Source organism: Cajanus cajan, chromosome 1 (assembly GCF_000230855.2).
Source record: "Cajanus cajan strain Asha chromosome 1, NIPB_CcT2T_4, whole genome shotgun sequence".
Classification (NCBI taxonomy): Eukaryota; Viridiplantae; Streptophyta; class Magnoliopsida; order Fabales; family Fabaceae; genus Cajanus; species Cajanus cajan.
This window is the reverse complement of record NC_138517.1, coordinates 64,323,415-64,348,825: the sequence shown is the minus strand read 5'-3', so window position 1 is coordinate 64,348,825 and position 25,411 is coordinate 64,323,415. Positions and strand designations below refer to the sequence as shown.

General features: G+C 37.3%; 2 protein-coding genes across 2 annotated transcripts; one reads left to right on the top strand and one right to left on the bottom strand.

Annotated features, from left to right (window-relative positions):
* Positions 1–8,897: 8,897 nt before the first annotated feature.
* On the bottom strand, positions 8,898–9,473 carry LOC145955271 (uncharacterized). The gene has a single exon (XM_083069960.1). The coding sequence runs from the start codon at positions 9,471–9,473 to the stop codon at positions 8,898–8,900; it is 576 nt and encodes a 191-aa protein (XP_082926086.1).
* A 2,695-nt stretch (positions 9,474–12,168) lies between these two features.
* Positions 12,169–16,919, top strand: LOC114916341 (uncharacterized). The gene is made up of 9 exons (XM_029272790.2): positions 12,169–13,389; positions 14,003–14,173; positions 14,449–14,640; positions 14,744–14,959; positions 15,262–15,302; positions 15,382–15,474; positions 15,810–15,954; positions 16,045–16,334; positions 16,550–16,919. Exons 1-9 carry the CDS (start codon positions 13,350–13,352, stop codon positions 16,760–16,762), a joined length of 1,401 nt encoding a protein of 466 aa, XP_029128623.1. The 5' UTR covers positions 12,169–13,349; the 3' UTR covers positions 16,763–16,919.
* The last annotated feature ends 8,492 nt before the right edge of the window (positions 16,920–25,411 follow it).

Genomic DNA, 25,411 nt, shown 5'->3' with positions numbered 1-25,411 from the left:
TTTAGTTTGTCTTTTCTTTGGCCTCTTTTGTTTTGTCTTCATCAATTCCCTCTGAGTTTAGCCTTCCTAATTGTGCTTTTTCAGTTTTATTTTCTTGGACTCTTGCTCTTGGGTTGGTTTCATTTTGTTTGTAGGTGAAGAACCACTAGCAAACTTTCACACCTTTGGTGGATTTGAGTGGAGGAGTGAACCGAATCCAAACCTAGCCTTTGGAGGAAGATACACCAAAACAAAAGGAGTGTATAAACACTTGGAGAGGACTAACAAGTTTGTTCTTTGTGAAGGAACCCAAGTGGAGGAGTTTGAAGACCTAAACTTTTAGTTTTCATAAGCTTTACTTGATTTCTTTGCTTTCGGCCTCTTGTGTTTTTGGGCCTTGTTTCATTCTTTAGGTTTGTAATTTGGCCATTTTTAAACCTCTTCAATTTGGTTTTAGTTCGTGTAGTTGAAGGTGATTTGAAAGCCTTCACCTAGGACCTCAACTAGTACATGTTTTAAGTGCTTTCCTTTTTGCATGTTTTAAGGCTTTTGGTAGTATAATTGTTTAGGTTTCTTTTAACTTATTATTTTCGTTTTAGAAGGCCTCTTTTGCCTACTAAGGGTCCATGCACACACACACTTTATTGTTGTGCCAAATTGTTTGTAAGAAAAGTAGAAAAGGCTTAGTGATTCTTACTTGATAGGGCTTGGTTATTAAGTGATTCTTTGTAGTCCACCTCCCCTTGAAAGTTCACTTTGTACACTTAGGCCTTTCCTACCTATCTTACACCTTGAAAACCTTTTTGTGAAAACCATTTTATCACTCACTCTTTGTGAAAACTTTTTTTCCAACCTCTTTGAAAACAATTTGTGAAAACCTTTTCTTGATCAAAGATGAGTGATCATTCTAGTGTCCATGGTCATAATTCTTGTAGTACTAGGTCTAGTGTTAGGGATGAAATTAGGCAACTCAAAGAGTACCTAAGAAAAAAAGAAGAGGAAAATATAAAAAGAGACACTACTACAAAAACACTGTTCTACATCGGTTCTGGAAGCTAATTTACATCGGTTATAAAACTGATGTAGAACAAACCGATGTAGATTTGCGTTCAAATCTACATCGGTTGTCAGAAAACCGATGTAGATGTAGATGTGAATTTAAAAAAAAATTAATTATTTTTTTAGACCACCGTTACCACCACCACCACCAAACCCCACCGCCACCACCACGACCAAACCCCACCACCACCACCACGACCACTGTTACCACCACCACCACCACCGAACTTCCCTCCTTCAACACCGCAATCCCTAGCCAAATGCCCAACCTCCCCGCACCGAAAACAACCCCCACCACTACCCGCTCCGCCGCCGCTGCCTCCCTTCGCGGTGGCGCAATCCCTCGCCATGTGTCCAAATCTGCCACACCTCAAGCAAGATCCGCTCGCTCCACCACCTCCGCGGCCGCCGCCAGCGTTCCCTCCGTGCACGCAATCCCTCGCGAGGTGACTAAACCCCACCACCCCCACGACCAAACCCCACCGCCACCACCACCACCGAACCTCCCTCCTTCAACACTACAATCCCTAGCCAAATGCCCAACCTCCCTGCACCGAAAACAACCCCCACCACCGCCCGCTCCGCCGCCGCTGCCTCCCTTCGCGGTGGCGCAATCCCTCTCCATGTGTCCAAATCCGCCACACCTCAAGCAAGATCCGCTCGCTCCACCACCTCTGCCGCCGCCGCCAGCGTTCCCTCCGCGCACGCAATCCCTGGCGAGGTGACCAAACCCGCCTCTTCAAGGAATCTTCAAAGAATGGACTGACGAGGGAACTCTCCGTTGAAGATGCTAAGTTTGGGAGATGAATATTGAGGTTGTGGGGTTTTGAGTTTGAGTGATGTCGAGGTTCAGTGTTGCGGGAGAATGTACAAGTTCAACGTGAATACTACATCCTTTAATTAGAAACCGACGTAGAATATTGAACATTTACATCGGTCGCCTTTAAAACCGATGTAAATATCCCAACCTTTTACATTTAATTACGAAAGTGCCACCGCGTTTATTTTTTACATCGGTTTTCATATAACCGATGTAAAATTGCCGACGTAGAATAATAATTTTCTAGTAGTGAGAGGAAGAGTTGAGAAGAAAAGAAAGAGTTTGAAAAGAATAATAAGGAAATAAGAAATTTACTTACAAAGTTGGTAGAAACTCGTGGATCCCACCCTAGGATTGTCCCACCTAGATATCAAAAAGACAAAGAAGTTAGAGTTCCTAGGAGTATGCATAAGGAAGAAAATACAAAAAGAGAGGAAAAACTTGAAAGAAAAGAAAAAGAAAAGAAAAGAGAAAAGAAAGAAAAAATAAATAAAAGTATAAAGAAAGTTCAAGAGTGGTTAGAAAATGAAACACAACCAACACTCTTAGAGAAGAGTAAGGAGGATAATGTTTCCTCCAAAGGGCTTATGCTTGAAGAGAGTCACTTGCCCATTGAAAATGATTTAAAAGAAACTCTCTTTATTCATCAAGACCTTAACTCTTTCTCTCACGTTGCCACTAGTCATGAAGTGGAGATTCAAAAACAAATCCTTTTTAAAGAAAAAGAATCTCAACTTCAAGATTTAGTGAAGAAGAAGTGGACTTCACTTAGTCCCACTTCTTGTGCTACTTCCTTGGTGGTGCCCAAGGAAGATAAGCCTTCTTTCTTTAAGACTCTTTCTACTTTAGTTGTCCTCATAAAACACCCAACTTTAGATTTGTATGATTTGTTGGATACATCTCATGGTGTCCTATTTTCAATTTTTGCTCTTGAGGGAAGTTCAAATTTATTTGAACTTAACTTGGATACTTCTCTACAAGACAAACTTAGATTGTATGAGTTTTATAAACTCCTCTTAACACCTTTTTTTCCTATGTATCTAACAAATTATGCAATACTAAGTTGTTTAGGTAATTTTTTAGTTAAGTTTTCTTTATTTTCCAATACATACCTAGGACATTACATTGGGCACTTCCAACAAGATATTTTAGTTTTTAGGACTAATACATTAGTGTGCTATAGTTTTAGTCTTTTTACCTTTTTAGGTTTTGGTTATACACCTAGAATTCATCATGGGGAGGATCCTATCCTTAGCATTAAAGCCAACCAATGAGCCACAATGGAGCAAAGTTAACATGACAACCAACTCAATTTAAAGTGTAAACAAAGAAGGCTTCTAAAATTCACCCATTAAAGCACAACAAGTATGACCAAAAAAGGCTAAATGTGGCTGTCACAGGGACGCTCAGCGTCACTCTCACACCCAGCTTAGACGTGTAGGAACATGGCAGAGTTGATGCCATGGCCACGCTAAGCGCCAGGCCCACACTCAACGTCATGGGTGCAACACTTAGCTCCCCCTTTTGGCCCAAAAATGGGTCATTCACAACCAAAATCACAGAAAAAGCTTAGATCTTATACTGGGTATTCACACAAACAAGGTTTCCAAGGATTTTAAGAAGACCCATTCAAAAATATACCACCCCAAATGTGCAAATATCATCAATGAACAACAACCATGAAAATAAGCTCAAGAACACTATGGATACAAGGGTTTGCACGAAAAATGGGTTGGGGGATTAGATGATAGTGGGAAAATAGGAATGGGAACCAAGAAACATACAATGGAGGGAACCACACAAGGTTAGGGAAAGGGACTTAACTTCGCGCCTTTGATGAGCAAGAATAGAGAAAATGGAGCCTACCCACACCAAGAGCAAGACGACCAAGGAAGCAAAGAGTGAAACCTAAGGTTTGAGAGTGTTTGTGAGAGGTTGAATAGTGGTAGAGGAAAAAATAAATAGGCTCCTGGAGAGAGAGTGGCAGCATTTAATGAAAAATGAACTCCCAAGCTAAGCGTGGGACTAGGGCTTAGCGTGGGAGCTCCAGGAGCCCAATTGCTCTGCCACGTCCACGCTGAGCGTGGATTCTAAGCTAAGCGTGGGAGTTCCAAAGAGAACTCCCAGTTTTCAAATTCAAGTTTTGAGGCTCAGCGTGGGACTGAGGCTTAGCGTGGAACCTCTTGAGAGCTATTCTTCTACCTCTGCACTAATAAAGCTTAGCTTGGAACTTCATGTTGAGCGTGGATTTCAATTTTTCTGCAAATTTTCAAAATTTTCAAGCATAGCTCAACATGAAGTTCCTTGAGCCCTCACAACCACAATGCTTTCTCGACTACGAAGCAAACACAATGATTAACCATGCACCTACACCTAAAACACTCTAACACAAAATAACTAAATTTAAAGGCATCCTAACTTATTTTTGGATTAAAAATGATGGGTTGCCTCCCATAAAGCGCTCGTATTCTATCACTAGCTTGACAAGCCAAATCTTCAGGGGTTGTCCAATGCAACGGTGGAATAAGCTTGCTCAATTTCACCGCCCAAGTAGAGTTTAAGCCTTTGGCCATTTACCACCCAGCTCTCCTTAGAGGAAACATCCTCCACTTGTATTGCTCCATGAGGCTTAATTTGCTTAACTCTGAATGGCCCTGATCACTTTAACTTCAGCTTCCCTCGAAAGAGTCTTAACCAGGATTTGTAAAGGAGCACAAGTTGTCCTGGATGAAACTCTCGCTTTAGAATCTTCCGGTCATGATACAACTTTGTCCTTTCCTTGTAGTGCTTAGTTGACTCGTAAGCATTGAGACGCAATTTTTCCAACTCATTCAGCTGTAACTATCTCTTCTCAACTGATTGGGTTGGATCAAAATTCAAGAACCTGATAGCCCAGTATGCCTTATGTTCCATCTCAACCGGCAAGTGACATGCTTTACCATAAACCATTTGAAATGGTGACAGTCCAAAAGGTGTCTTATAGGCAGTGCGATAGGCCCAAAGTGCATCATCCAACTTGAGAGCCCAATATTTCCTACTTACATTCACTGTCTTTTCAAGGATACGCTTGATTTCCCAATTTGAGACCTTTGCTTGCCCATTTGTTTGCGGGTGATAAGGAGAAGCCATCTTGTGTCACACATCATAGTGTTCCAACACCTTCTTTAACTGAGAGTTGCATAAGTGAGTTCCCCCATCACTGACCAAAACTCTTGGAACACCAAACCTAGAGAATATGTTTTTCTTGAGAAACTTGATCACGGTCTTAGCATCATTCTTTTGTGCAGCCACAGCCTCGACCCATTTGGAAACATAGTCCATAGCCACTAATATGTACTCATTTGAGTAAGAGGAATGTAAGGGCCCCATGAAATCGATCCCCCAGCAATCAAAGACCTCTACTTCAAGCATGTTTTGCAATGGTAGCTCATGGCGTTTGGAAATATTTCCAATTCTCTGACATCTATCACAGCTCTTTGCATGATCATAGGCATCCTTAAACAATGTTGGCCAAAAGAACCCCGATTGTAGGACTTTGGCTGCATTTCGTTCACCATTGAAATGACCTCCATATGGGGAATTATGGCAATGCCACAATATGTTCTTGGCTTCATCTAGAGATACACAATGCCTTAGCAGATTATCATCCCCTACCTTAAAGAGATAAGGGTCATCCCAAACATAGTAATTGGCATCACGAAAATTTTTTTTCTTTTGCTGCCAAGTATAGTCTTCCAGAATGATACCAGCTACTTTAAAGTTCGCCATGTCAGCAAACCACGGACGTTCTTGCACTAACAGCAAAGCTTCATCTGGAAACTCATCCTTGATTTCACCCTCCTTGCAAGTAACTTCTTCAATGACTAATCTTGAGAGGTGATCAGCCACTAAATTCTCAGAACCTTTCTTATCTTTTATCTCCAAGTTGAATTCTTGCAGTACCAAGACCCAACGAATTAGTCGAGGTTTTGATTCAGCTTTGGTGAGCAGGTATTTAATGGCTGCGTGGTCGGTGTATATGATGACCTTGGATCTAATAAGATAAGCTCGAAATTTCTCCAAGGCATACACAATGGCTAGCAACTCTTTCTCTATGGTTGCATAATTTAGCTGTGCTCCGTTCAACACTTTACTGGCATAATAAATATAGTGAAACACCTTATTCCTTCGCTGACCCAAGACAGCTCCAATAGCATAATCGCTGGCATCACACATCAACTCAAAGTTCTCACTCCAATCTGGAACAACAATCACAGTAGCTGTGGTGAGTTTGTTCTTCAACGTCAAAAATGCTTTCATGCACACTTCATCAAAGAGAAAGGGTTGGTCCTTGTTCAACAAGGTGCACAAAGGTTTGGCGATCTTAGAGAAGTCCTTGATGAACCTCCTGTAAAAACTGGCATGCCCAAGGAAGCTACGAAAACCCTTAACATTAATTGGGGGAGGCAATTTCTCAATCACATCAACCTTGGCCTTGTCCACTTCTATTCCTCTAGCTAAAATTTTATGGCCAAGAACAATACCTTCTTGAACCATAAAGTGGCACTTATCCCAATTTAGAACAAAATTTGCCTCAATGCACCTCTTCAAAACTAGCTCAAGATTCTCCAGACACACATCATATGAAGACCCAAAAACAGAGAAATCATCCATGAAGACTTCAATACATTTCTCCACCAAATCAGCAAAAATTGCCAACATGCATCTCTAGAAGGCAGCCGGTGCATTACAAAGACCAAAGGGCATTCTTTTGTAAGCAAACACCCCGAATGGGCATGTGAAGGCAGTTTTTTCTTGATCCTCAGGATTAACCGCAATTTGGTTGTACCCCGAGTACCCATCTAAGAAATAGTAGTACGCTTGACCGGCCAGTCGCTCCAACATCTGATCCATAAAAGGAAGAGGAAAGTGGTCTTTCCTAGTGGCTTAATTTAACTTTCCGGTAGTCTATGCATATTCTCCAGCCTGTTACTGTTCTTGTTGGGATCAACTAATTCTTCTCATTGGTGATCACAGTCATTCCTCCCTTCTTTGGCACGACTTGTCGGGGCTCACCCACTCACTGTCTGAAATTGGATATATCATCCCAGCTTCCAAGAGCTTTAGAACCTCTTTTCTCACCTCCTCCTTCATAATGGGATTTAGTCTTCTTTGAGGCTGAGCTACTGGCCTGTAATCACTCTTCATGTTTATTTTATGCATGTAGTAAGCTGGATTGATGCCTTTAAGGTTAGAAATGGACCACCCTATAACTTCCTTAAGCACCTGCAAGACTTTAATCAATTTTTCTTCTTCCAACTGAGACATGGAGTTACTAATGATGATTGGTTTTTCACCATTTGGCTCCAAAAAGACATATTTGAGGTGAATTGGAAGTATCTTCAACTCCGGCTTAGTGCTCACTAGTGTGTTGTCACCTTTTAACTCCTCGTGGTTGGCATCACTAGGTGGCGTCTCCTTGAAAGTATTTAGGTGCTTCGAGCATTCAGAAATTTCAATCACATCCTCTTCTTTGAGTTCATCCATAGCATCAGTCAACACACATTCAAGAGAAGATGACTTTTTTAGCTTTTGTGTAGCCTCAAGCACTACCTCGTCCAGCACATCCATTCGGTAACAAGCACCTTTATCATTCGGATGGGTCATAGCTTCAAATACATTAAAAGTGATCACCTCATCATGGACCCTCAATTTAAATTCACCATTCTCTACATCAATGATTGCTCGTGCAGTCTTCATAAATGGCCTCCCCAAGATAATAGGAATAGCATAGTCTTCTTCCATGTCCATAATCACAAAATCAACTGGAAATATGAATTTGTCAAGTTTAACTAGCATGTTTTCAATCACACCATAGGGTTACTTGATAGACCGGTCAACGAGTTGAAAAGTAATGCGGGTTGGTTTTACTGTCACCTGTCCAACTCTATCCAACATAGACAAGGGCATGAGATTAATGCTTGTACCCAAGTCTAGCAATGTTCTTCCAACTGATAAGTCCCCAATAGTGATTGGAATTGTAAAGCTTCCAGGGTCCTTAAACTTGGGAGGTAAGTTCTTTTGAATTATGGCACTTCACCCCGCTTCCAACTCAATGATCTCCTGCTCAATGAACTTTCTCTTCTTTGTCAACAAGTCTTTCATGAATTTTGCATAAGTGGGCATCTGCTCCAATGCCTCTAAGAATGGAATGTTGATCTGAAGCTTCTTAAAAAGCTCCATGAAGCGTGCAAATTGCTTCTCTTTATCCTATTTGTTTGGGGTTGGGGGATACGGCATATCCTTGGTACTAGACACCTTGGATTTCATCTTCAATTCTCTTACTAGCTGACTCTTTGATTTTTTAACAGCAACTTCCTCAGCCAACTCTTCTCCCTCTATGACATTCTCTTTTGCATTTTTTTTTTATTATTTTCTCCACCTCCCACTCTCATTTCTACCTCTTTTTCCTACTGCTCTTCCTCATCCTCCAACACACCCACTCTCTTACCACCTCTTGTTGTAATTGCACTACAATTCTCCTTTGGATTAGTATGAGTATTGGCTGAAAAATTTCCACCAGAATTTTTAGCCAATTGTTTGGCCAATTGCCCCACTTGAATCTCCAAATTCTTTATAGATGGTTCAGTACTCTTGTGGTTAGAGATTGAGACCTGCATGAACTGGTTCAATGTTTCTTCTAATTTAGACTGTCTATCATACAAGTTGGGCCTTTGCATAGGAGGTCTACTAGACTGAGCAATATCATTCTGGTTCCACCTTATGCTAGGGTGTGATTGCCAGTTCTTCCCATAATTACCACCATAAGTTCCTCCTTATCGAGCTTGATTCCCCATGTAATTCACCTCTTCTCCATGAGATGGGAAAGTATCAATGCACTGCCCGTGAGGATGATTCAGCCCACAAAGATCACAACTTAGAACTTGATGTTGAGTGGATTGTAGTTATTGTGGAATCCGAGTAACTTGCTTGGTAAGAGCCTCAATTTGCTGGGACAAGATCTTATTTTGAGCTAATAAAGCATCTTGAGATTCCAACTCTAAAATTCCTCTTTTCTGTCTTGACTCCCTTTCAGCCGGTAGATCATAATCATTTGCTGCATAGCATCAATCAACTCTATAGCCTCCTCTGGCGTTTTAAAACGCATACTACCTCCAGCTGAGGCATCCAATAAAATTTTCACCCATGGCTGTAATCCACCCAGAAAAATATTAACCTGAGTAAGGTCATCAAATCCATGACTTGGACATCTCCTCAATAAGGATTTGTATCTCTCCCAAGCCTCGGAAAGAAGTTCATCTTGCTTCTGAGAGAATATGACAATCTCACTCTTTGCTTGATTGATCTTAGCAAGAGGGAAGAATCTTGCCAAGAACTTTATCTCTATGTCAGACCACTTGGTTAAGCTTTGATGTGGTAGAGCATTGAGCCACATCTTAGCTTTCCCAAGTAGTGAGAAAGGGAACAGCTTCATTCGAATCACATCTTCAGGAACTTGATGTATCTTTACTGTGCCACAAAGCTCAATAAAAGTATGGAGATGCAGATATGGGTCCTCATGATCAAGGCCCACAAATTGGTTGTTCTGAATCAAATTCAACAATGCTGGCTTCATCTCAAAATTAGTGGCAAGGATTGTATAGGAGTGGCAATGCTAGAAAAATGAGTAGTACTAGTGGCAGCTTCATGATCACCAAGAGTAATTCTTGGTCTTTCCTTTGCCATTTCTGCTTTCTCTAAGATTGCAGATAAAGAAGGATTAAGAGAGGACGAAGTAGCCTCTCTGTGTTGTGCATGCTTGGCTAGTAACCTTTGCTTCCTTACTACTCACATATTCCTCCTAACTATTTTCTCAATTTCCGGGTCATAAGCTAAATCACTAGCAGGAACAATACCTCGCATAAACCAGAATCACAAAGCTACAACAAACAGTCAGCAACACAGATACAATGAATTAAAACAAAAGGAATATAGTAATTGAAAAATGTAAAAGAATAAATGAATCAAAGCCTAGATTAGTAATCCAAGTGACTTTGCCTAAGTATTGAGACGCAAGTCCCCGGCAACGGCGCCAGAAACTTGTTATCTCCCTTGGCAAGTGTACCAAATCGTATAAGTAGTTCAATGAAAGTATAAGTATCGTCTCCCAAGGGGCTTGTGAAACACTTTGCAATTTAACTTGTTATACTAACTAAGCTACCAAAAAGCAATAAGAGTTTAATTTGCTGCAGTAAATAATGTAAACAAGCAATAACAATTATTTTTGGTATTTTGGTAATCACTTAGAGTGCAAAACTTGATTCTAATGCAATATTAATAAATTGTTGGGGTTTGACTTCACTAAAGCTTCCTTTCATGCTTATCACTAAGTTCACAATAGTTATTATTCAGAATTTATCAATCACTCTCAAAAGTAACCAACCCTAATCTCTTACAAGTTGGCATCTAAGTTGCTAACTTAAACTATCAATCTCTTGCATAGTTTAACTAAGAAACTAGCTTTAAAACCCAGAGCTTAAGAAAGACCAATGGCATTTACTCTATCTCTAGCAATAAGCACCATTAGCTTCTCTATTTCAAGTCAAAGGTTTAAAATCATTTCTCTATCTCTTAAAAACCTCAAGTTCAAGTTAAGGGTGATCAAGCCATAACAAGCATTATGCACAGAAAAAGAGCAATAAACTGAATAACAACTAACATTGATCACTTAGAGTTTCCAAATGAGAATGGGTTTAGTTACATCAAACCCCAACAAGGGTGAGTTTAGCTACACATAGACATGTAGAACTCTACAAATGATGAAGAAAGGAAGAAGCTTGATCTTGAAGGTTCCAAAGCTCTCCAACCGCCACACAAACTCCAAGAATGATCCTCTTGCTTCCCTCCTCGAAAATTCCACTTTTATGTCATAAAAGCTTTTGTCTTATGTGAATAATGACATGTCAGCACAATCCATGATAAGCGTGAGAAGCCACGCTAAGCTTGAGGATAGGTCTGGAGTGAAATGAGGTTCTGGGACTCCCACGCTCAGCCTCAAATCCACGCTCAGCGTGAGGATTGAATTTTTGTTCTAGTGATTCTCTGTCAAGCTGAGGCTAAGCGTGGATCTAAGGCTTAGCCTGGGGACTTAACCAAAAATTCCTTCAACTTTGAATTCACCACTTTGTGCTTGACTTCCTTCCTTCTTTCCTAGCTTTCTCCTAAACTACAAAACAACAACCAAATACTTGTAAGTTACCTAAAAACATGATTCAAAGACAAAATGTGATCACCTAACAATTTAGATATGTTTTGAGTTAAAAACAAGGTCTAAAGTAAGGAAAATTGATATAATTAGTGTTTCAAACTAGGCCATAAGCTTAATGAAATCATAGCACTTATCAATTTGATTTAACAAATAGTAGTAGATTATAAGGTTTATTACCAAAGTATCTTAATATCAAAGTTGTTGCAGCGAAACAATCACTTGTAATCAAGGTTGATTTTATATTAATAATTTCTTAATTAATTTCAATTACAAGAATAATATTTAGAGTATATACAACAATTGAAAATCATATCTCACAAATCTTTGAATTCTTTAATCAAGAAATTATCAAGATTCTTAAAAGGATAAGGGTAAGAAGATTTAGAACACATAAATTTATACTGGTTCAGCCATCCACTTGACCTACATCTAGTTTTCTTTTATTTAGCACCCTACTAAATCAAAGATCATTCACTATAATATTGTTTGCAAACACGATCCACACACAATATTACAAGAATTCAAACATACATCAATCTTGACACCACAAGATTGAAAACACACAATTTTTGTACCCCACGGAAATTACTTGAGAAATTCCACTCAAGATTTCAAGATCTCTTATTGAGACACCCTATCTCAAGAGATACACCATTCAAAAAAAAATACAAGTTTAAAGATCAGAAAGATATCACCTAATTTCGTGTAGATATTGATCTTTCACAATTGAATACACTTCTTGAATTTCTTTCTTCAAGAACTCATGTTCAATCTTTGCACTTCTTAGTTTTTTAGATAAATTCTTTGATCAGCCTTGATTCTTGTTTCTAAAAGTAATTTTTTCTTTAATGTTCTTTTTTCAAAAGACATTCTAATTGTTCTCTTTTAATTTCATAAAAGACAGATATTTAAAGTGTAAGACATGATTAAGTTATAAAGAGTAATAATGGAGGTAATCTATTACCTAATATGGTAATCAGTTACCAGCTCTTTAAAATTGAACCAGGAACATAAAACTACCAGGGTAATTGATTACAGGATATGGTAATCGGTTATCCCGAGCTTTCTAAGACCCAAAATTGAGTTTCATTCTATGGTAATTGATTATCTCATGTGGTAATCGATTATCCCAATGAAAACTTTGATTCTCCAGCCTTATTTCAAGCAAGAGAGTTTGTTTTAATCTATTACCAACTTTGGTAATGTGTTACCTCAGAAAACACTTGAAAAACATTTTTCAGTAACAAATTTGGTAATCTATTAACACAAAGGACATTTGAATATCCTTTTTAGTAACAGACTTGATAATCTATTACCCTATATGGTAATTTATTAACAATGTTATCTTGAAAACTCTTGTTTGAATCAAGTCATATTTCTATGTTTAAACACTTGGTATTAAATTACCTTTTCATGATAATCTATTACTTTATGTTTACACATGAAAATACTAAAAAATTAAATTTTTGGTTTCTTAAAAAACTTGATTAGTTCTTGAATTAAGCATTCATCATTGTCATCAAACAAACAAATACACACAAGCTTATATCTATTACAATCAATACAATATCCTTTTGCATAAACTTAAGCAACATCTATATAATGCATCATCAAAACTAAAACAATCTTCAGAAGTCTTTGAGATGTCTCATCATCTTTAACAATCTCCATCATCTCAATATATTTCATATTAAAGAACTTTGGATGCAATTTACACTATAAATCTACAAAAGTATGTATTAACATTTTTATGCTAAAGCAGTAAAAGAATCATCTACAATCAAGAACGGCTTTTTACGTGTTAAGAGATAATATTTTTTCATTTTTTAAAATAAATAAATTTTCATAAAATTTAATATGAATAAGTAATGTTTGTAAAACACAACTTTCTGAATATTTCAGAAACAGAATTTATTTCATTTCAAGAATTTATTTTTGGGATTATTCATTTTGGAAATTAATAAATAAAAAAATAAAAATAAAAAATAAAAAATAAAAACCTCAGAAGGGTTAAAAAAAGTCATCAACAACTCATTATGACAGAATGATCATCAGGTAACAAAATCATGGCGGTAATAAATTTAATCAACGACTTTAATTGCTCTCAGCCGCGACCGTTTTGATACATAAAAGAATCTTGCACGGATGAAGTCAGTGTTTGAATTTCTCTTTGCTTAGTTGCTTTCTTTTTTCCTATTTGATTTGAAGAAGCAATTAAATCTTGAAGAAGGAAGCTAATGATCAATGGCTAAGGTACCACACATTCAAGAATTTTCAAAGTTAGGTGAGTATACTGTGACATTGATTTGTATATCTTTCTTTCTTTGGAGTAATTAATTTGTATTTTTGTTTTTTTTTTCTCTTTTGGTAGTTTGTTCTTTATTCAACATTAGTTATCAATATTTCCCATAAACAAAACTTTAGTATTTTGAATTTGTAGAAGTAATATTTTTAACTGCAAACTGTCTTTTCTTGTCATCCTATCATTTCGTGAAAAAGAAGATTTGTACCAAAACAAAAGATGATTCTACGATGGTGCCTCATGGCGGCTTTGTAACATGCTATTATAATATTATTTTATTAAATATTACTAAAATATTTTAAAAGACAAAATTAAAAAAAAAAAAAAAAAATACACAATGCACGATTGAAAACTCTTCCACAGAAACCCCATGGAGGGTTCTTCCTCATGTTGTGGAGGCGCACGTGAGGGATTCATTTTAAATTTTTGGAAAACAAAATAAGAAGTTTGACTAAGAAAGAAAAGATCTGGGAACAAACACACTATATTTGAAATTTAAATCTACGAATAATTAAGTCTTGAAATAGTTCCCCTAGTCAGTATTGGAATTTCTTGCTGTCATAACTGAGCATTTTGAACTTGACTTTGGTTACAGAATCTGACACGAGAAAGAAGCTTGATGGTTTTATCAAGTTCAGCAATGGAGAAAAAGATGATACGAAAGAAGAAAATGTAGCCAAAAAAGACCTGAAATCTTTAGAATCTGACCTAAAGTTTGATTTGCGAAAGAGTTTAGCATGGGATAGTGCCTTTTCCACATGTTCTGGTACAATTCATATTCCATGGAATGTATTCAATTTATTTTTTTTTGGTAAAAGTTTAGTACAGTATGATAGGTATGTTGAGTGTTATTTTCTGATTAAAATTGAAATTTTACATTGATAATATATATTTATATTTTGTTAAGCCTTTAATAATATATATTTAGACATATTACTGAAGTAAAATTTTAATTTTGGTTGGATAACAGTATTAAATGTATCTTATATTTTGTCTTGTTTTTTATTCAATTTTAGTATTCATGACCAAATTCATCCTCAGGATTTCTTGAAGCAGAGGAGTTGTTCCATGCTTCAAATTCATGGGACAATGAGAATGATTGTGACATATTGGTACCTGAGCAGGCTCAGCTTTTGTCATGCAATTATTTGAAACCTGAAACTAAGAGCTTCACTGGTGTATTCAATTTAAGAAAGAGTTTGGATTGGGATAGTGCCTTTTTCACAAGTGAAGGTGTGCTTAATATAGTTTACATGTCTTCTTGTAATTACTAGTTACTACTAATCAAAAGTGTGTTTCATTTTCTTTATGTTTAGACTTCTCTTTGCTTTCTCAGGAATTTTGGATCATGCGGAGTTATCTCGTTTAAACAAAGGGTTTAAGAAATCTGAAATAGATATTCTTCCTCCAATACAAGAACTAAGGATCTCATCCGAGTCGAATTGTACTATTGATAGTGAAGTATCCTCATTAGCAACTCTGGAGATTTCTACCAATCAGTTTGGAGAAGCATCCAACACAGTTGCTTCAAGCTTCAGAAACATTCAACATTGTGAGTATGAGATTTTTATTTGACACCCCTTGAATACAAAAGGTGTCCATGTCCTGCATATTCAGTAGAGGTAAATGGAATAAATCTGGCCCTGCCCCTAATAACCATATATTTTTTATTGCTACCTCTCAAAGATTTATTTGCTCTTCATCTGCTCTTGATATTACTTTTTAACCAGTTATTACTTTTTTAATAATTATCACAATTGAAAGTAATATATTATTATGAAAAAGCAAATACTCAGGAATGATTTGCGGCATTCCACTTTTACCGAATAATATTATTTATTTTGTTACTTCCAGCAACAAAAAAGACGGATGGAGATTGTATCCCCAAATTGAAGGTTTGTTTTTTGTTATGATTGACTAATTATGTAGCACTGAACTTTTCGTTCAAAATAATTCAACCTTAAAAAATTTCAGGTAAAATCCATTTCAAATTTGAGAAGGCCAAATATAAATGGCAATCAACCAGGGAGGAGTGCTAAGGAATCATCGATTCGCCCATCATGTAAGGTATGTCTCATTGTTGTGATCATATACAACTTTTAGAGTTTAACATGTGCATAGTATTGGTGTAGAAGTTGTTACAGTGCTAACCAATCAATTTTTTTTAAATTAATTATAAAAATCAACAAACTTATTACATGTAGATGATAATATATAAAATTTTTATTTTATCGGTACATGTATTGTTTTTTCTTATACAGAATTCTACTCTATTAAAAAAAATGATATTTGAAAATGAAGAAGCCTTTGTTATAACTGAATTCATTTCAAGTATGTCCATCTTATGAAAGCATAAGAGCACTTCCATTGGCAGAAAACTGACACGGTTCTACTGATGAAAGTTTTCTGCTTCAAGTGGAATATCTGATCTCTCATCGTCTCTAAAGCCACCAAAGTTACCAAGAAGAGTTAGAAGAAATGCCACAACAGCTCCCACCAATAGAGTTCCTTTGTTTTCAAATGAAAGCAAAACTGTCAAACCAAGTGGTAAGGTTTCTAAATACATAATGGCACACAAAGTTCACATCTTTTTTACTGGCCTTATTTCTAAGGAATTAAAAACAATGATTATTGCAGGAAAATGCTTGATGGAGAAATCTAACCTGTCCAAGACTTGCAGTGATGATAATAGTAGTTGTACCACTCTCTCTTGGGATTTTTCATCATTGAGCTCTAAGTCTTGTATGAATGGCTCCAAGGGATTAAATTCACCCTCCTACAAGCTTTCTCCCTGGCAATCATCTTCCAAGGTTTCAAATCCTTGTAGTCTGGAAAAGGGAAGCAATTCTGTTTCTTTTGATTCTTCAAGAACTGCAAAGCCTTCTGGTCTCCGAATGCCATCACCTAAAATTGGTTTTTTTGATATGGTTAGTTATTGAAATACTTTTAGTTGATTGTTGGATTTTGTTCACAGTAGCACACCCTTTACACACTCTTTATTTAATGAGTCAGTCATGATTTTTTAGTTTTTAAAGAATTTTAACCGATAATAGTGTGTATCTGAAAGTGTGTTTTTAACTGATTGCTGAATTAGTATTCTGTTTGGTGGGAAATTTTCAAGTAAATGAGGTTTTATTTGCAGGATAATTTCCCGGTGTCTATAGAAAACACAGGTAATAAGTCAAATTCAAAAGCTCTTTCCAAGACTCAAAGTGGACAGATTTTGAAGGATGTAAGAAATATAAGGACTTGTGCTTGGAATAATAAGTCGACAATCTCAAGGAACATGAAGTTTGGCTCTCGGGCAGTTTCCAATGTTGGTGAGGCCAAGGATTGCATGAGAAATGAGATGTGAGGGTGTAGACAAATTTTTTGATTGGATTTGAGAATAAAATCAAACAAAATGTTAAAAACTTTATATACGGGGTGCTGAAGTGATAGAGTTTGTGGACAAAACATTCTCAAACTGAAAAGTAGTAACCGTTCATATATTTCAAGGTTGCAATTGTTCATTTCTTAATTGTGGGTTGGTTTATATATATATATACTATAAAAATAAGTTTACCTAGATTTACTTTATTCAGTAACTCATACTTTATATCAAATTTTAACGATTCAATCAATGAATTTAGAGTATAAATTTTTAAAAGAAATTAAAAATTATTGAGTTTTTTACTCACATAATACTATTTTAATTTTTTTTTATCCAAATAGCAACTGTGCAAATTTATTCCCCAACTAGCACTATTTGTGTAAAAAAATAACACATAAAAAACGGATCAGAACGGGCCGTTCCAAAATCAAAATTAGCACATAAAAAGTAGAACCAGAACGGGCCATTCTGCATCCAGAATGGCCCATTCTGGCCTATAATATAAATTTTTTTGTTTGATTTTCACTTATCAAATACTAAAACTTAGAGACTACCATCAAGTAATTAAATTTATTGAATATTAACATTATAAATATAACTAAATAAATTTATTAAAATTCATTACAACAATAAAGATCAATGGTGGCGGAAACTGAATTCATGATCAATATTTGGATATGTCTTCCTAGTGTGATTAGGGGTGTGACAATAGGAACAATTTTTTACACGATTATGTTGTTCTCTAATGTCCATCTCTGTTCTAATCTTGCTAGACTTTGACCGACTCTTGAAAGTTCTCTTGAGTTCTGGATTTGGCCACAAAGTTGAAAGAAACGCAACATCCGAGAAAAGTTTGACCCGCTGGGAGATTTACAGTAAGGCTAAATAAAATGTGGTATGATTGTGGCAAGTTCTAGAAAGGTATATGAAGGACAGTTTGGAGAGCTCCGACATGAAGATTATTGACCTACTTATACTGGTCCAACTCTGTGGCCAAATCCATAGCTCAAGGAAATAATACTATTTTTGCAGAGTTGCTATTTAGGTAAAAAAAAACTTAAAATAGTATTATTTGTGTAAAAAATTCAAAATTATTTGATATTTTCTTTCATTAATTTAAATCAACAGATAAAATAATTTTATGATTATCTATCAATTTGAATTAATCAAACAAAGTATCAAATGATTTTTAAATTTTTTAAAAATTGTAAATTTGATCTATACATTAAAAACTTTAAATTCAACTGTTAGATCATTAAAATTTGATGTAAAATATAAATTATTAAATAGAATAAATTTAGGTAAACTTACACCCAAAATAAACGGATCTTATATATATATATATATAAACTTGAGAAGAATCCCAAGAAACAAATTAAAAACTGCAAGCAAAAACAGTAAAAGAAATGTCAAAGACTAGCCACATGATTAGCTTCACCCACGCAAACCTTCCACCAATTCTGTTAAAAGATACGATGCTATGAACCAAAGCATAGCTATATGAGAGATCTGAATACCATTTTTTTTTTGGTGAACAAAGGGGCTTAAAGCCCAATTACAAACAACCCAAGGATGAATTGACAGGTTTGTCTGCTTCTAAATAACTAAGAAGGAAATCAGGAGGGGAATTAAAAAGAAGAAAGTCTTCATCCATAGGCCCTTTATACCCAAAATAAATGAATCTTATATATATATATATATATATATATATATATATAAACTTGAGAAGAATCCCAAGAAACAAATTAAAAACTGCAAGCAAAAACAGTAAAAGAAATGTCAAAGACTAGCCACATGATTAGCTTCACCCACGCAAACCTTCCACCAATTCCGTTAAAAGATACGATGCTATGAACCAAAGCATAGCTATATGAGAGATCTGAATACCATTTTTTTTTTGGTGAACAAAGGGGCTTAAAGCCCAATTACAAACAACTCAAGGATGAATTGACAGGTTTGTCTGCTTCTAAATAACTAAGAAGGAAATCGGGAGGGGAATTAAAAAGAAGAAAGTCTTCATCCATAGGCCCTTTATATCTATCTAGCTAGGCAATCGGCCGTCGAATTTGCTTCTCTGAAAATGTGAGAGATTGAAATGGACATCTCATGACCTAAGAGGGAGATAATCTGTTGTACCAAGTTGTAGCATGGGTGAGTTGTAGGACACCCCTCAAGTATTAGCTTTACTGCCATAGAAGAATCTGTTTCTAGCAAAGCTCTCCTGTTAATGCCTTTATACTGAAGGAGTCGAAGGCCATGCCAAATGGCCCAGAGTTCAGATTGGATTATGGAACATCTACCCAATTAACACGAGTATGCTACCACGAAGTTGCTGTTCACGTCTCGAATGACCCCTCCACAAGAGGCAGCCCCTAATCTAGAGATTGAGCCGTCACAATTAATTTTAACTGAACCCTTGGGATGGAAACTCCATTGCTGCGCAATTGTAGAATAAAAAGGATCTAAATGAGACTCTAGGATTTCTAAAGAAGAACAAGTAGCAGCTAACAAGACTACACGAGCCTTGATTACCGCTACCACCTGATTAACAAAGGAGTTAGCATTCTAAAATAGGAATTGATTTCTTCTATGCTAGAGGTTATCAAGGGCTACCGCAAACAAGGTACTCCAGTCTTCCCACATGAACCCAGATTTCAATAAGTTACGTAATAACCAAGCAAGAAGATTTGCAGTGAAGAATTGGACATCCTCACGTTGCCCAAGCAGCTGCTTCCAAACTGCTCCAGCAAACGGGCAATCCCGTAAAACATGTAGTTTGTTCTCAATGCCTGTGGTGCAAATGTCACAAGAGGAGCTATTATTCAATCCCAACTTCATTCTAAACTTATTCGTTAGCAAACTATTATGGGCTATTTTCCATAGAAGAGTTCAAATTCACTCAAGACCTTTCCAATGCCAAATTACTTTGAAAATAGGATGAGAAGTAGGGGCTTGCATCGAACCAATTATCTCATATGCTGATTTAATCGTGAAGAGACCGTCATTAGTAAGGTTCCAACACGCACGATCGTTACTAGCAGCTAAACAGGGAGGATCCAATCTTCTAATATGGTTGACGATCTCATCGGGAAGATAACTCTGGATACGGCCCAAATCCCATTCACCTTGCATATTCACATAATCTCTAACTGATTTTGATAGTTCCTCAGCTGGAAAAAAAGTCAAAGCTGCCAGAATTAATGCTTCCAACCCTGGTACCCATCTATCAAACCAAAATTTCACAGATGCACCATCACCTACAATCCATCGAATATGCATCTTCACAAGGTTCAATGCCTCGCATATTCCACGCCACAAATTGGATATCTTTTGCTTGTTCTCGATTCTTGGTAGAATACCATCTAAACATCCGTATTTGGATGACAGAACTTGTACCCATAATTTTTCTTTCTCTGTGATCATACTCCAGCAATTTTCATCATGAAGGCCATATTCATATCTCGCATATTATGAATACCAAGGCCACCCTGATTTTTGGGTTGGCAAATTATCGACCAGCTTACCGTATGCACCTTCTTGTTATGACTGGTATCGCCTCATAGGAATTGTCTGTTCTTCTTATCAATATCATGACATATATTACGAGGAAGCCATATTGTTTGCATGGTATAGGAAGGGAGAGCAGTGAGAACAGATTTAGTTAATGTTAACCTTCTAGCAAAGGATAAACTCTTCGCTTTCCAATTATTAAGCCTTTGCGTTACCTTCTCAATGATGCCACTATACGTTGCTCGATTCACTCTTGAATGGTGTAAGGGAATACCCAAATATTTCCCAAGGTTTTCTGCTCTTTGGAAGCCGAATGACGAGCTAATTTCATTTCTAACATTCCAATTCACATTTTTGGAGAAGAATATCCTTGTTTTATCTTGGCTAATCTTTTGACCTGAGCTGGTATAGAATAAATTCAAACAGGCTTGGATAATTTCAACTTGATCTAACCTAGCCTCCGCAAACAAAATTAAGTCATCCGCAAAAGCCAAGTGAGATAATTTAGGCCCACTTCGAGATAAACGAATGGGTTTCCACAATTTATGAGTAAAAGTAATGTTGATTAGATGAAATAATCTCTCTATACATAGTACAAACAAGTACGGAGAAATCGGATCACCCTGTCTTATTCCACGTGACGGAGAAAAAGACTCCAACATCTCTCCATTCCAAAGCATTCAGAATTTAGCTGTTGATATACAATTCCAAATGAGCTCGACAATTTTAAGTGGGAAACTAATATCCTCCATTGTCTCCTTGATAAAATTCAAATTTAATCTACCATATGCCTTCTCCAAGTCTATTTTGATAGCCATCTATACTGTCCCAGTCGGATCCTGATTTGATACCCTTTACAGGTTTCGATCCGATGAATCTTGAATATGGGTCTTCTCGGTCGGCAGGAGATCTAACCTCTCACATGGGTAAGATCAGTCGGACCGCGATCTCACCCACCCCCTGGACGAGCTCGGCTTAGGTGAGCTCGGCAAGGGTGTGCTCGGCCATGGTGAGATCGGCCAGGGTGTGCTCGCCCATGGTGAGAATGGCTAGGGTGTCCTCGTCCATGGTGAGATCGGCTAGGGTGTCCTCGTCCATCGTGAGATCGGCCAGGCTGTGCTCGGCCATAGTGAGATCGGCCAGGGTGTGTCGACCATGGTGAGATCAGCCAGGGTGTGCTCGGCCATGGTAAGATCGGCCAGGCTGTCCTCGGCCATGGTGAGATCGGCCAGGGTGTGCTCGGCCATGGTGAGCTCGGCCAGGTACGGTCGACCAAAGTCTGAGTGGGTCTCACCCTTTGGACTGGTCCGAGAATCAAGGATGAAAAGCTTATCTTTGATAATCAAATATTCCTAAGGAAAACCGTTATCTTTGGCTCTAAGGCTTAACCTAGGAAGAAACCCTAGTCCATCCTTTGGCCGGAACATTTTGGCTCCCACCGTGGGACTAAGTTGAAACTTTTCCTACGCCCCAAGCAATACGAAAAACCTACACTCTACTATGGCGAGAGGCGACACATCCAACCACGACCCACAACACCCTACCATGGAGGAGATGATGGCATTGATCAATGGCTTGAGAGAGGAGAATGCACGATCTAGAGAGAGAGAGAAGGCCATTCAACGAGAGAACGAGGAGATCAGACGACGAGCCAACGAGATGCAGGCCATGATAGCGGCTAATATGAGGACAGCGAAAGAAGATAGTATGACGGAAGTTCTGAGGGACTTTATACCGTTTTCAGAGGCGATTTAATCTGAGGCCATCCTAAGAGATCATAGGATACCTCAGGTGGAACCGTTTGACGGGACACAGGATCCTAATCAACATCTAATGGACTTTCGTGCTCAAATGTTAATTGCTGGAGGAAGCATGGGGGTCCACTGCAAGTTATTTATGGGAACATTATAGTCAGTTATTCGTTTTATATTACGTGCACTCTTTCCTAAATTAGTATTTTTATTCGTACAAAAATGTGAGAGGTTTTTATGCTAAAAGGGTTTTTAATGAGGTACCATCAAATAAAAAATATCATTATTTTCAAATTGATTGACTCGCAGGAAAACTCGTGATTGATCGGTAAAAATCCGACTGGGAAAGTATAAACAACTCGAAGACAAAACTCGTGATTGATCGGTTCCATTCTGACTGGGCGAGTATAAATAACTTGAAGACAAACTCGTGATTGATCGGTAAAAATTTGACTGGGCAAGTATAAATAATTCGAAGACAAACTCCTGATTGATCGGTAAAAATTTGACTGGGTGAGTATAAATAACTCGAAGACCAAAACTCGTGATTGATCGGTAAAAATCCGACTAGGCGAGTATAAATAACTCGAAGACAAACTCGTGATTGATCGATAAAAATCCGACTGGGAAAGTATAAATAACTTGAAGACAAACTTGTGATTAATCAGTAAAAATCCAACTAGGCGAGTATAAATAACTCGAAGACCAACTCGTGATTAATCAGTAAAAATCCAACTAGGCGAGTATAAATAACTCGAAGACAAACTTGTGATTGATCGGTAAAAATTTGACTGGGCGAGTATAAATAACTCGAAGACAAACTCGTGATTCATCGGTAAAAGTCTGACTGGGCGAGTATTAATAACTGGAAGACCAAAACTCGTGATTGATCGGTAAAAATCTGACTGGGCAAGTATAAATAACTCGAAGATAAACTCGTGATTGATTGGTAAAAATCCGACTGGGCGAGTATAAATAACTCGAAGACAAACTCGTCATTATCGGTAAAAATTCGACTAGGCAAGTATAAATAACTCGAAGACCAAAACTCGTAATTGATTGGTAAAAATCCGACTGGGCGAGTATAAAAAACTCAAAGACCAAAACTCGTGATTGATCGGTAAAAATCCGATTGGGCGAGTATAAATAACTCGAAGACAAACTCATGATTGATCGATAAAAATCCGACTGGGCGAGTATAAATAACTCGAAGACAAAATCGTGATTGATCGATAAAAATCCGACTGGACGAGTATAAATAACTTGAAGACCAAAACTCATGATTGATTGGTAAAAATCTGACTGGGCGAGTATAAATAACTCGAAGACAAAAAACTTGTGATTGATCGGTAAAAATCTGACTAGGCGACTATAAATAACTCGAAGACAAACTCGTGATTGATCGATAAATATCCGACTGGGCGAGTATAAATAACTCGAAGACAAACTCGTGATTGATCGGTAAAAATCCGACTGGGAGAGTATAAATAACTCGAAGACCAAAACTCGTGATTGATCGGTAAAAATCCGACTAGGCGAGTATAAATAACTCGAAGACAAACTCGTGATTGATCGGTAAAAATCCGACTGGGAGAGTATAAATAACTTGAAGACAAACTTGTGATTAATCAGTAAAAATCCAACTAGGCGAGTATAAATAAATCGAAGACCAACTTGTGATTGATCGGTAAAAATTTGACTGGGCGAGTATAAATAACTCGAAGACAAACTCGTGATTCATCGGTAAAAGTCTGACTGGGCGAGTATTAATAACTGGAAGACCAAAACTCGTGATTGATCGGTAAAAATCTGACTGGGCAAGTATAAATAACTCGAAGACAAACTCGTGATTGATCGGTAAAAATCCGACTGTGCGAGTATAAATAACTCGAAGACAAACTCGTCATTATCGGTAAAAATTCGACTAGGCGAGTATAAATAACTCAAAGACCAAAACTCGTAATTGATCGGTAAAAATCTGACTGGGCGAGTATAAATAACTCAAAGGCCAAAACTCGTGATTGATCGGTAAAAATCCGATTGGGTGAGTATAAATAACTCGAAGACAAACTCATGATTGATCGATAAAAATCCGATTGGGCGAGTATAAATAACTCGAAGACAAAATCGTGATTGATCGATAAAAATCCGACTGGATGAGTATAAATAACTTGAAGACCAAAACTCGTGATTGATTGGTAAAAATCTGACTGGGCGAGTATAAATAACTCAAAGACAAAAAGCTTGTGATTGATCGGTAAAAATCTGACTGGGCGACTATAAATAACTCGAAGACAAACTCGTGATTGATCGATAAATATCCGACTGGGCGAGTATAAATAACTCGAAGACAAACTTGTGATTGATCGGCAAAAATCTGACTGGGAGAGTATAAATAACTCGAAGACCAAAACTCGTGATTGATCGGTAAAAATCCGACTAGGCGAGTATAAATAACTCGAAGACAAACTCGTGATTGATCGGTAAAAATCCGACTGGGAGAGTATAAATAACTTGAAGACAAACTTGTGATTAATCAGTAAAAATCCAACTAGGCGAGTATAAATAACTCGAAGACCAACTCGTGATTAATCGGTAAAAATCCAACTAGGCGAGTATGAATAACTCGAAGACAAACTTGTGATTGATCGGTAAAAATTTGACTGGGCGAGTATAAATAACTCGAAGACAAACTCGTGATTCGTCGGTAAAAGTCCGACTGGGCGAGTATTAATAACTGGAAGACCAAAACTCGTGATTGATTGGTAAAAATCTGACTGGGCAAGTATAAATAACTCGAAGACAAACTCGTGATTGATCGGTAAAAATCTGACAGGGCGCGTATAAATAACTCAAAGACAAACTAGTCATTATCGGTAAAAATTTGACTAGGCGAGTATAAATAACTCGAAGACCAAAACTCGTGATTGATCGGTAAAAATCCGACTGGGCAAGTATAAATAACTCGAAGACCAAAACTCGTGATTGATCGGTAAAAATCCGATTGGGCGAGTATAAATAACTCGAAGACAAACTCATGATTGATCGATAAAAATCTGACTGGGCGAGTATAAATAACTCGAAGACAAAATCGTGATTGATCGATAAAAATCTGACTGGACGAGTATAAATAACTCGAAGACCAAAACTCGTGATTGATTGGTAAAAATCTGACTGGGCGAGTATAAATAAATCGAGGACAAAAAACTTGTGATTGATCGGTAAAAATCTGACTGGGCGACTATAAATAACTCGAAGACAAACTCGTGATTGATCGATAAATATCCGGTTGGGCGAGTATAAATAACTCGAAGACAAACTCGTGATTGATCGGTAAAAATCCGACTGGGAGAGTATAAATAACTCTAAG

Bases quoted from the DNA above. Each gene is read 5' to 3' on its own strand.
- LOC145955271 (XM_083069960.1), bottom strand. From the start codon at position 9,473: ATGAAGCCAGCATTGTTGAATTTGATTCAGAACAACCAATTTGTGGGC.
- LOC114916341 (XM_029272790.2), top strand. From the start codon at position 13,350: ATGGCTAAGGTACCACACATTCAAGAATTTTCAAAGTTAG. The intron at 14,641-14,743 runs GTGTGCTTAATA...TTGCTTTCTCAG, and splicing joins TGCCTTTTTCACAAGTGAAG to GAATTTTGGATCATGCGGAG. The intron at 15,303-15,381 runs GTTTGTTTTTTG...AAAAAATTTCAG, and splicing joins ATTGTATCCCCAAATTGAAG to GTAAAATCCATTTCAAATTT.